We start from the raw sequence: 13,397 nt of genomic DNA on the forward strand, positions 1-13,397 counted from the left end.
CTCATAAGTATTAAGTAGTTCCTGGCAGTGTTTGACTATATTTAGTCTGTCCATAATCCATAATAGTCTCTATGATTGAAGTCCCTCTGTCCTAGTTTGCCAGCTTATCCCTGTTTTCCTAGTCCGATATAATCCTTATTATATATTTTTTGTTATTCTTCTTAGGTTGTCAGGTTTTCTGTAACCTTAAATGGTATAATGTATTGTAATACTCATGAGAAGTAAAAAATATACAGGTTTTTTTTGAGAGGATAAATTTAGAATGACTGGCTTTCTTTAAGTGGAAAACGAGAAAATAGTTAGAAGTTCTATTAGAAATTATGCGCGAAGCGCCAAAGAAAAATGTTGGTATTTTTTTTCTTTATTGACAAAATTTGCAGAGAAAAGATGGTCCACAATCATGATTATGATAGAGCCAAGTAAGAGGGAGGCAAAATTAGCTGAGGGGGGGGGGGACGAAACTCGGTTCGTCCCCCCCCCTAGGTGCGCCACTGAATGGCGGATTCCTAACAAAATATGTAGTCTCATAAAAGTTTATTCAAACATTTTGTATTTACTGTTTCTTTTCTAAAATTAAATGTTTTAACATTTTGGCTGTCTTCTTTTTAAATGTTTCTTTTTTGACAACGCGTTCAAAGTATTTTTAGTAATATCTTGTATATATAATATATGTATGAACAGGGTATCCCACGCATGACAGTTGTGTATAGTTTAAAATGTCTTCTTCCATAATTAGTTTTAAGTTGTTTGATACAAAAGATAATGATAAAAATATTATATGGTAATCGTGGTTTCAAAGTAAAATAAGTTTGAAGAAAAAATATGATTTTTAACGAAATAAACTGCAAAAAGTCCAATACAATAAATGGAAGAAAACATTCAAAACTATTCACTAACTGTCATGTTTCGTGGGACACGTCCTGTATATAATTATATCATCATCTATCACATTTTCAGCACTCTTCATGAATGAAGCTAATTAAACCCTATTCTTTGCTGAATATGCGGAAGGAGGGGGGGCCGGGGGTGTTGCAATTCAATTTCCGTTACTGTATCCTTTACCAGGAAAAGGGTTAAAAATAAGAATAATTCGTTCAAAACCTGACAGATTTTTGATAAAATTAAATTGTTGATATAAGCCTTGAGCCGGGCAAACATTAAATTCAGGAATCATTTTTTCCATTAACATAGACGCCGTGTCATCTATATACGTAAAATCATAATTTACGACCAAGCGCGGGTAAACGGCGGGAGTAACTATGATGAGTATTGAGTACCCTGGGAAACGCTGAGTTCTCTCAGCGTATATTTGGCACCGGACACCCTGGATCTAGCAAATCAAGCCGATTTTTTTTAAAATAATAACTTCACAAATTTGGAAACAAAAAATAAAGTACTAAAGCATGTTCTTAGACAAAAGTAATGTATCAAAACGTGCTAATTAGAGACAACGTATCGCTAAAACGTGCTCTAAAAACGAGAGTAATGTATCAAGACGTGCTCGATAAAGTCAAAGTATTGCTAAAATGTGCTCTATAGATGAAACTAATGTATTAAAATGTGCTTTAGAAACAAAGTACTGCTAAAACGTTCTCTAAAGACGAGAGTAATGTATCAAAACGTGTTCTAGAGACAAAGAATTATAAACGTGCTCTAAAAACGAGAGTAATATATCAAAACGTGCTAATAAGAGACAATGTATTGATAAAACATGCTGTAAAGACGAGAGTAATGTATCCAAACGTGTTCTTAAGCCAAAGTACTGTTAAACGTGCACGAGAGTAATGTATCAAAACGTGCTAGCTAAAGTCAAAGTATTGCTAAAACGTGCTCTATAGGTGAGATTAACGTATCAAAATGTGCTTTATAAACAAAGTATTGTTAAAACGTGCTTTAAAGACGAGAGTAATGTATCAAAACGTGCTAATTAGAGACAAAGTATTGCTAAAACGTGCTCTAAAGACTAGAGTAATGTATTAAGTTGTGCTTTAGAGACAATGTACTATTAAAACGTGCTCTATACATTTGCCATAAAAATGCTCTTTTTAATTACATTAAGTAAATAACCTCTCGACTTTTCATGAATAGAAAAATAGAAAAAAAACTTTTTTTTCATTTAGTTTTTTTCTTTTAACTTTGCTAAAGTTCTGATTAATTTTTTGTTGTAGAAAACATGGGGTTAACGAACCCTTGGTCGGATTTAAACTTTAAAAAATTGTTTAAACGAGATGAAATCATCATGGACGATTTTGTTTTTCGTCTGCATCATCAGGTCAATTTATAATTTTTCATTAAATAATAAAAAGATTATATTATATATTTATATGTTACTAGCTCGGGAACCCGGCGTTGCCCAGGAGACATAGCTAATCCCACTGACTACCCAACTTTGTCGTAAATTACGATGTTCTCCAATTAAAATTTGAGGCAAGTCGGTCTAGGGGTTTCTAAGTAATGCTCGGACAAACAAACAGACGACTAGAGAATATAATTTTATATATATATGTAAGTAGTTATATCTAGTTGTCTGTTTGACTGATTTGCACAAAATTTTAATTTGGCAATTCATTAGAATCATTGAAATATCATTATTTGGCTTTAAAAAAATATTTAGGCTTTATTTGGTCAACTTTTATTTCAGACAAAGCTGGGTTCCCAAGCTAGTCAATAAGTATTAAAATATTTAATAACCAAGCGGTCATGAAACATTAATTAAAAGTTCCAATGTCATGGTCATCTGTAATACAGTCTAACTTTTATCTTTTCTCAAACTCTGGTCAGTTTGGTGACTGGTCTCAGACTCTTCAGTTCAAATGTCTGACAATTTTATGTCTAACATATTATTTCCCAGCTGTTCTACTCAAAGGAACTAATTACTCGTCTCAAGCTTCAAACTTGTAATCCTTACGTCTGTGCAACCTGAGTCCGAATTAAATGAATTTGAGCCGCGTCTCAAATTTGCCAAAAAACCGGTTTCAATTGAGCACCGGCTTAAATTTTGAAACATTGAATACAATTTTAAGTGAAACCAACGATATTTGAGCCGCGGCTCAAATTTAAACCGCCGCTCAAATTCTTTAAATTCGGCCTCTGATGTTTTAACTGTACAAATTATACTATAGATCGTCCTAATTTGAAATATCAAAAATTTTGATCATCAGGTTGCAAAAATATATGTAAAATAGAAAATTAGATTTTTCATTGATTATGACCTTTCAATTTTCATGTCTTATAATTTTAAAATTAGATTTTGGATAATGGAAGATTTTTTGTTTTCTTTTAAAAATTACTCAGAAACAATATGGATACTTTTTAAAAGTTTTTTCTACTTGCTTAATAAATTACCACACACATTTTCCTTTTTCAAATTTGGCTTTTGTAGATAAATTTTTTTGTTCTTGGACTGGGAGTACTATTTATATTCGCAGAAAATTATCTGGACGGCCGAGCAATTGTTTGCAGGTAATTATAATTTTCAATTAAAAACTATTATTTTAATTATTTTAATTACGAACCCTGTGCGCGAAACTGTCGTATCTTAAACGTGTGACTTTAGTGCTCAGACGGTCTTATTCTCCCTTGATGGTTCTAGACGTTGAATATCTCAAAGATACCAAATAAAAAAAAATATAGTAAAATTGACAATAAATGAAGAAGTTAGGTTTAAGATATTAGACTTTTTCATGCAGTAGCCTAAACCTACAGATCTATCCACAAAAGATGAGACCTTAGAGACACCTTTACAAAATGTTATCAGCCTTCATTGATACACTCATGGTTCCCCATTTATTTTTGTCCAAATCGTTTAATGCACAGTTACAAGAAAATTTTTCAGGACAAATTTAACCTTCAGCTCATTGTATTTTAAGGTTGTAAGGTCGTTATTAGAGTATAATCCTCTTCTGGTTACCCTGGATAGCAAATATTTTCAGTTTGCTAGAATTCTTGTAATAAAAATCTTCTTTGTGTCAAGGGGCGCTGATGAATACGCGAATAAGTTCTGCTGGCTTCATGGTACAGGATACATTGGAGGCAAGTCAAGGAGATTAATAATGGGACAGTGATATTAAAACAGGGATTATACACGAAGTTTAATACAGGGAAATTAATTCAGGGAGATTAATACCGAGAGGTTAATACAGCAAGATTAATACAGAGAGATTAATGCAGGGAGATTAATACAGGGAGATCAATACAGTAAGATTAATACAAAGAGATTAATTCAGGAAGATTAATACTGGGAGATTAATACAGAGAGATTTGTACAGAGAGATTAATACAGCGAGATTAATACAGGGAGATTAATTTAAGGGAGATTAATAGAGGGAGATTAATTTAAGGAAGATTAACACATGGAGATTAATACAGAGAGATTGATACAGGGAGATAAATACAGGGAAATTAATACAGGGAAATTAATACAGAGAGATTATTACAGGGAGATTAATAACAGGAAGATTAATACAGAGAGATTAATACAGGAAAATCAATACAGAGAGATTAATTTAGGGAGATTAATACACGGAGTTTGATACAGGGAGATTAATACAGGGAGAAAAAAAACAGAGATATTATTACAAGGAGATTGATAAAGAGTGATTAATACAGGGACATTAATACAGAGAGATTAATATTAATTTAAGAAGATTAATACAGGGAGATTAATTTAATGGAGATTGATACAGAGAGATTAATTTAGGGAGATTGATACAGGGAGAAAAAAACAGGGAGATTAATACAGGGAGATTAATACAGAGAGATTAATGCAGAGAGATTAATCCAGGAAGATTAATAAAGGGAGATTTAAACAGGGAGATCAATACAGGGAGATTTAAACACGGAGTTTGATACAGGGAGATTAATACAGGGAGAGTAGAACAGGGATATTAATACAGGGAGATTACTAAAAGGAATTTAGGGAAAGTTATTAAACATGGGAATTCAGGGAGAGTAATGAATGATGGGAATTCAGGGAGATTAATTAAACATGGGAATTCAGGGAGAGTGATTTTACATGGGAATTAATAGAGAGTAATTAAACATTTATTGTTACGGACGTTTTATTTTCAGCGGATTTGGAGAATCAGCTTGGGGCGTTCAGTGGTGCAAATTCTGAATGCAGAATGTCCGCTAACATTCAAGGTATTCAATGTTCAAATATTTTGTACAATGTACACTGTCAAATAATCCGTAAATTGTCCTTTATGTCTGGATAAGAGTAGAGCAGATGAGAGAATGACCTCCTTACTATATATCTATACATTGTATGTCCGATAGGTCTGAATAAGAGTAGAGCAGACGAGAGAATGACCTCCTTACTATATATCTATACATTGTATGTCCGATAGGTCTGAATAAGAGTAGAGCAGATGAGAGAATGACCTCCTATTATATATCTAAACATTGTATGTCCGATAGGTCTGGATAAGAGTAGAGCAGATGAAAGAATGACCTCCTATTATATCTGGCTACCCTTTCTCCTTCTTGTCTGTATGGGGCTTTCAAAGCTTGCAAGGTAAGCTACTAAAGGGAATGGTCTCCAAAAAGAGATTGGAAGTTATTAAAGAGAGAGTAACTGAGGATATTAAACATGAATTTGGTCTAAGTTTAACAAAAAGTTAAATAATTTATTTATATAAACTTTCTCCAACTTCAAGATTTAAGTACCATTAAACATTGGAAGGAATTGAGAAGCGACTTGAAAGTCGTCTTTCGTTTTTGATATTTAATGCATGGCAAAGAAAGTGTAAAAACGAGGCTGTACGCCTTACGAGCTTTTAATAAAATGTTTTTCCTTTCTTAAAGAGAGTGTTCGTCAAGAAAGTGGGTATAGGCTTACGTAAAAAAAATTATCGATGGTGATCGCTACTAATCCTGCTTCTATCTGTTGCGTCTATGAGAAGAAAATTGTTAAAAACGACTCATCAATAATTATAGGTTGTAATATCTGAATGATTTGTTTGGAATTAAATTAATTTTTTACGAGTCGAATGTTGCAACTTGATATTCTAGGTTTAAACGGGAATACTGCAATAATTGTATTCATGAAAATATTCCTCATGCATCGAAGACGATATAAAAGTCGTCACTTAATTATCATGTTTATTGGGACACCCTGTATACTTATGTATAAATATAATAAAGACATAGTATTAGATCTCTGTAAATATTAACCCTATGTGAGGACGTTATGGAAGGAGGTGCTTGAAGGGGGTTTGCTGAAAGATCTGCTCCTGCGAAGGAGGCAGGAGACAATATGCGGGGAAAAAATTGCTTGTGTAAGTATCATTAAGGTGGCGGAGTCGAGTAAAGGGGGGGCGGAGTAAAGGGGCGAAAAGATCGGCGTCAAACCTAATAGAAATCCAACGTAAAGAAACAGCTACGTATAGCAACAAGGCGTATTTTCCGGGAGACCATTTTTTTTATATTTTTGAGAAATTAAACGTTTTTGTAAAACATTGTAGCTTATCATTATCATTATCATAATTTCTATTTTTTTTAATATACCCTAGACATTAAAGGAGCAAAATAGTTTAATATGTACATTTGTACTGCTCTCTATTGTGTTTAAGGTCCCCCAGATTTTATTATGTACTGACAACATGAATGAATGATTATATGGTTATACATAAATTTGGATGTTACTATTTAAAAAAATATTTTACAAAAATTCTATCTACAGTTCTATTTTTAGAGAAAAAAAAATTTGTCGAAAGTATAAAAAAGTTCTCCAGTAATGCAAATATGATTTCATAAAATTCCGTTTTACCATTTAAATAAAAGGATTTTATGAAAATTATATCTACTTTACACTGATTATTTAATTTCTCAAAAATATTAAAAATGGTCTCCCGGAAAATACCCCATGTTGCTATACGTAGTGGTTTCTATGCGTTGGATTTCTATAAGGTTTGACGCCGAAAAGATCCTGGGGGGGATGTTAAGCTGTATTTTCGTCGCAATAAATCAGAAGTATTGTCAAAGATATTTTAAATCCAAGAAAATTATAAACTTGTTTACTGAAAATGAAAGATTCTATAATTTATACCTTCATCACAAATTCGTGGAAAGATTATTTGTAATTTAGATCTGCTTCAAGTTTTAGAGACGTTAGGTACTTTCCCAAAGGCAGTTTCCCATTGCAGCCTGCAGCGCCTCAGAAGACCTAACCTAACCTTTGGAAATTTGCTGAAGTGGAAAATTGCAAATTTGGGAATCTGTCGCTATTGGGAAAATGCCTTTTGGAAAATACCTAACAACGTTTGAACAATATGTAATATTCATAAAATTTGTATGTTTGTTTGTTTCCAATAAACGTCAAAACGACTGAATCTATCAGACCAAAACTTTTCGTTAAAACTGTAACATGACCTCAAAATAATTAAACTGTTTTTAAAAAGTTTGGAAATCCACAATTTAAAAAAAATATTCTACAAAATCTTACATTTTGATGTTTTCATGAATTTGAAAGATAACATTTTTTTTACAAGAGGAGTGGAAACGCTAAAAAAATCACAAGACAAATTTATAAAGACGCAGATTTCTTGATTGGTTATTTATTTGTTTAATTTCAGACTACCTGCAATTATACTTAACATCTTATTTATGTTTAGGAATTTAAACTGCAAGGGAAGAGAAAACTACTCAACTATGCTTTGTTTTATATCTTCTGTGAGGTATTTCAGCATAAGTTTAATCAATCTACAGGGTTGCCCACCTAAGATTTAGATTTTAGATTCAATATTTTTCATTTAGGATGAGGGTTTAATAAGGCTTTAATGAATCGATTTCATGGTTAAATTTGAAGTTAGTTTTTATTGCTGTCTTATAATGGTAAAATAAATTGTAAACTATGTATACTAAACCTACTAAGTGTACTGCTATGTATTGTATATTGTATACTGAACCAACTAAGTGTACTGCTATGTATATTGTATATTGAAACCACTAAATGTACTGCTATGTACAGGTACTGAACCTACTAAGTGTACTGCTATGTGTGGGGGTGTTTGATAAGATACTTTTCAACAGATTCTGGTCCTATGGCAGCGACTTCATTACCTATACTTCTAGGTAGGGATTTTTAAAACAATTAATTAAATTATTAAATACTTGATCGAATTCTTGAACAATTGATTTAATCATTAAATGTTTGATTTAATTAATTTCTTAATTGATTTCTTTGTCAATAATTAATCTATCAAATGATTGAATTGAATTTTAAAAATCAAATATTTGAGTGCATTACTGAAGTATTGATTAAACTAAGAAATGATAGAATTGACATTATGAAATGATAGAATTGACATTATGAAATGATAGAATTGACATTATGAAATGATTAATTGATTAGTGAGCGTGGGTCTGGAGTAAGCAATCCCATGTGTGAAATATTCCCAACAGTAGTTTCCTGTAGTTTTGTATCAGGAGGTCAGTAATATAACGTTCACATTTTCATAATGAACAATGCACAAGTTCATATTGTTCAAGTTCCAAGTTAAGTTTAGTAAAAGTTTTTTTAAAACTTACAAACATATATAAAACTTGTAACACAGCTTATGCACAACCTTGTAGATAAATAAGAATTTAAAAGTACAATGTTTTTGTTCAGTTATGTTCGAAATAATGTTAATTTTTAGATATAATAATTAATGATTTCAGAAACTATAAGCGTAATTTCAAGTAACCTTCCATGCAAAGATGGCAATGTCCGATTCACAATGGTTTCCGTAACCGTTGTGAATCGGGCATTGCCATCTTTGCATGGAAGGTTAATTGAAATCACGGTTACAGTTTAAAAAAAGGAAATTTACACTGTGCAACACTGCAGTACAATGTATATTGTACAGGGAGCTCTGGAGGTTCTGATTTGAATAATCATATCTGTATTCTATCCAACAATCTGTTCAATATGTACTACTTCCTTATTCTCTGGTTCTGGTGGATTTTTCTCATCTTAGTTTCCTTGGTGCAGATTATATACAGGTCACATTTCCTTGGTGCAGATTATATAAACAGTGAAACCCTTAATAACGAATACATGGAAAGAATTCATCAAATGTCGTATTCTTCACTTTCTGATAAATGAATTTTGCAGATATTTAGTTTTTAAATTGAATGATTATATGGAACTCTTTAAAATTTTATAAATTCTTCCGATGTATTCGTTATGGTTTCACTGTAGGTAACATTTCCTTGGTGCAAATTATATATAGGTAACATTTCCTTGGTACAGATTATATATAGGTAACATTTCCTTGGTGGAGATTATATATAACTAACATTTCCTCGGCGCAGATTTTATTTAGGTAACTTATCCTTGATGCAGATTATATACAGGTAACATTTCCTTGGTACAGATTATATATAGGTAACATTTCCTTGGTGCAGATTTTATATAGGTAATATTTCCTTGGTGCAGATTATATATAGGTATCATTTCCTTGGCGCAGATTTTACTTAGTAACTTATCCTTGATGCAGATTATAAATAGGTAACATTTCCTTGGTGTAGATTATACTTAGGTAATATTTCCTTGGTGCAGATTATATATAGGTAACATTTCCTTGGTGCAGATTGTACTTAGGTAACATTTCCTTGGTGCAGAATATGATTAGGTAACATTTCCTTGGTGCAGATTGTACTTAGATAACATTTCCTTGGTGCAGATTATATATAGGTAATATTTCCTTGGTGCAGATTATATATAGGTATCATTTCCTTGGCGCAGATTTTACTTAGTAACTTATCCTTGATGCAGATTAAAAATAGGTAACATTTCCTTGGTGCAGATTATACTTAGGTAACATCTTAGTTTCTTTGGTGCATCTTATATATAGGTTACATTGCCTTGTTGCAAATTATTCTTAGGTAACATTTCCTGGGTGCAGATTATATATAGGTTACATTGCCTTGGTACAGATTATCTATTTTAGGTAACATTTCCTTGTTGCAAATTATTCTTAGGTAACATTTCCTGAGTGCAGATTATATATAGGTTACATTGCCTTGGTACAGATTATACTTAGGTAACATTTCCTTGGTTGAGATTATGCTTAGGTAACATTCCTTGGTGCAGATTAAAATTGGGTAACGTTTCCTGGGTGCAGATTATGTAAGCTTTTTTAAACTCTTGCGTAAAAAGAGAAACGAGGTCACAAAGTCGTTCTAGTGAACTCCCTAATATTTTACCTTCTCGTGCTGTATAGTGTGCATTTGCAATAACATTTACCCTTTTCATCATATAAAAAATTAACCCACAAAAAAATGTGACATCCAAGAAAATCAGGTTTATTCTTCCAGGATTACTGGCGTGTTTGTACCTGGTCTAATGTCGTCTTCCAAGGATCTAGGAGCAAAATCAAGCTTTGGTCAGAGATTTGTTCTTGGGAGGATTAAATTAAACTTGGATCCAGACTCTTACTCAGAGGTACAGGGTGCCCCATGAATGACAGTAGCAGGACGAAGTGAAGGTCGATTTTAATTTTTGAAATAATTTGCAACATTTATTCTTTAACCTAGTCTAGAAGTCGAGTTCTAGAATTAATTATCACAAAATAATCAAGACTTGGCATTTTCAAAGCGCGGTCTGATTTTTTTTGTGCTTTCAAATATTACCGAAGATATGAAGAATTTCCTTAAGATTTCGACAATTTTGGTTTTATTTAGTAAAATTAAACCATGAATGAAGGTAATTCTTAATATCTCCGGTAATATTGAAAGCACAAAAAAGACAGGCCGAGGCCACAATTTGGAAATGCCAGGACTAGGATAATTTTGTCAAAAATCCGACATGTAAAAGTCTGTTGAAGATTGAACGCAACAAATAAATTCAAAGTTCAACGACGACAAAAGTCGTCTTGCTACTGTCATGTTTTGTGAGGCCCCCTTTATAATTAAAAAATTTTGTCAACATTTTTTAGATAAAATCGTTTTATTTTTATAAATTCACATTGTTTTTGACCTCTGGAAACGGGAGTCATGGTTCGAAATCCTCTTTGGAAAGACCCCCCCCCTTTTTGTTCTGAAAAAGGTTTTTTGGCTAAATATTTTTTATTAATTTCAGTTTTGTCGAGAACTAAGACCAAAAATGTGTCGTGGAGAATCACAAGAAGAGCATATTCGTCTGAACTCTGCCTGATTTATGATATTTTTAAGAGGAATATATTATTCTGAACTATACCTGATTTATAATATTTTCAAGAGGAATATATTATTCTGAACTCTGCCTGATTAATAATATTTTGAAGAGGAATATATTATTCTGAACTATACCTGATTTATAATATCTCAAGAGGAATATATTATTCTGAACTCTGATTTATAATATCTTTATAATATCTCAAGAGGAATATATTATTCTGAACTCTGATTTATAATATCTCAAGAGTAAAATATTCATCTGAACTCTGATTTATAATATCTCAAGAGGAATATATTCATCTGAACTCTGATTTATAATATCTCAAGAGGAATATATTCATCTGAACTCTGATTAATAATATCTCAAGAGGAATATATTCATCTGAACTCTGATTTATAATATCTCAAGAGGAATATATTCATCTGAACTCTGATTTATAAAATCTCAAGAGGAATATATTCATCTAATTTCTGATTTATAATATCTCAAGAGGAATATATTCATCTGAACTCTGATTTATAATATCTCAAGAGGAATATATTCGTCTGAACTCTGATTTATAATATCTTAAATATTCGTCTGAACTCTGATTTATAATATCTCAAGAGGAATAAATTCATCTGAAGTCTGATTTATAATATCTCAAGAGGAATATATTCATCTGAACTCTGATTTATAATATCTCATGAGGAATATATTCATCTGAACTCTGATTTATAATATCTCAAGAGGAATATATTCATCTGAAGTCTGATTTATAATATCTCAAGAGGAATATATTCATCTGAACTCTGATTTATAATATCTCAAGAGGAATATATTCGTCTGAACTCTGATTTATAATATCTTAAGAGGAATATATTCATCTGAACTCTGATTTATAATATCTCAAGAGGAATATATTCGTCTGAACTCTGATTTATACCTCAAGGAAACATTAACTTTATTTTAATTATAAAGTTTCAACCCGGAAATTACCTTTAAAGGAGAGACTTCAGAGACGACTGAACGGAATCTATTTTGTCTGTTTTCTTTTATTCATGATTTCCTCCAACTGTTATTTTTTGGCTACATAAATGATTAAACATGACATGAAAAGACTAAATTCAAGGCAGAAGTCTAAATTTAATCTTTTGAAAGACATTTATCTTTTAAGAGTTTTAGGTCGTCATTAAGTCTCATCCTTTAGGGGAAACCCTGTTTATACAGTAGTAAGCCCTAACTCGTGAACCCTAGGGGCCTAGACCAATTTAATCTGATTGATTTGGGAATTCGGTAGAACCACGAGAAAGTTCTTGTCTTGCCATGAAAATTTAAGTGGAGTGGGTTGCCTCTCACAGAGAAAGTTAAGTTTTCAGACAAAACTAGGTTTCCAATCTGGTTATATTTATTTACATGTAAATATTTTATCAGACAAAAACGCAACAATCTTCTTTTCATTAATCATGATTAATATAGTACATAATATTTATCATGATTAATAATAATAGTAATAATAATCATGATTAATATTATATATAATATGATTAATATTTTATATTGCTCTTGATTTTATTTTTTTCCTCTTTCACATGCGCTTAATACAGTTTCTGTTTTATCTCTATTTTTTCAATAAAATTGAAAAAAATTGTTGAGTTTATCAAATTAAATTGAAATCACTGTTGCGAGTTTTCAACAATTTCGTTAACTCTGAAATATTAATTGAGATGTTACAGTTCAATTCAGCACTTTGGACTTTGGAGACATAGAAAGAATTTATAAATTGCTATAAATAATTTTTTTTCTGTCTCATAAATCAAAATCGATTGGCAACCCTTACAATCAAGTGGTCCACAAGCAGTCATAGTTTGTGGAAAACAAATGTTCCGAGGAAAAACTAAAACCGATTATTCGAAAAATATTATCTCTAAATATTGTTAATCTAGGCGTTCAATGAAAATTCAGGGGTGCATATTTTTCAGAATTAGGGACTTTGGAGGGGTGAAGTATTTTGGGGGAAAAATGAAAAATTGGACAGAACAGGCACCCTTTTTTAAATTCTTTTATAAACTTTTCAAAAACTCATTTCCCCATTTCAGCGAATAAAACCCCCCAAATATGTTATATGGGGCAAAAAATTATTTCGAAAAGAGTGGAGGGGGGGGGGGAGAAAAATGATTTTGTGAGAAAATATACACCCCATTTTAGTTTACCACACTGATCTACCAACAAAACATTCTTACAAATAAATACATTATTTAAGGATTTCAATTCC

The 13,397-nt window shown here is 31.6% G+C and overlaps 1 protein-coding gene across 2 annotated transcripts; it reads left to right on the forward strand.

Annotated features, from left to right (window-relative positions):
• Positions 1-2,143: 2,143 nt before the first annotated feature.
• Positions 2,144-11,227, forward strand: LOC111702621 (innexin inx2). 2 transcript variants are annotated; one of them, XM_023474373.1, is made up of 12 exons: positions 2,144-2,272; positions 3,383-3,462; positions 3,974-4,032; positions 5,071-5,142; positions 5,419-5,515; positions 6,185-6,278; positions 7,614-7,676; positions 7,970-8,073; positions 8,354-8,430; positions 8,850-8,985; positions 10,303-10,429; positions 11,066-11,227. In XM_023474373.1, exons 1-12 carry the CDS (start codon positions 2,174-2,176, stop codon positions 11,138-11,140), a joined length of 1,083 nt encoding a protein of 360 aa, XP_023330141.1. In that variant the 5' UTR covers positions 2,144-2,173; the 3' UTR covers positions 11,141-11,227. The 2 variants fall into 2 exon arrangements, with proteins under 2 accessions (XP_023330141.1, XP_023330142.1); XM_023474374.1 differs by lacking the exons at positions 10,303-10,429; positions 11,066-11,227 and adding an exon at positions 9,183-10,293 and having other exon boundaries at positions 8,850-9,014.
• Positions 11,228-13,397: the final 2,170 nt, after the last annotated feature.

This window comes from Eurytemora carolleeae, unplaced genomic scaffold (assembly GCF_000591075.1).
Source record: "Eurytemora carolleeae unplaced genomic scaffold, Eaff_2.0 scaffold500, whole genome shotgun sequence".
Classification (NCBI taxonomy): domain Eukaryota; kingdom Metazoa; phylum Arthropoda; class Copepoda; order Calanoida; family Temoridae; genus Eurytemora; species Eurytemora carolleeae.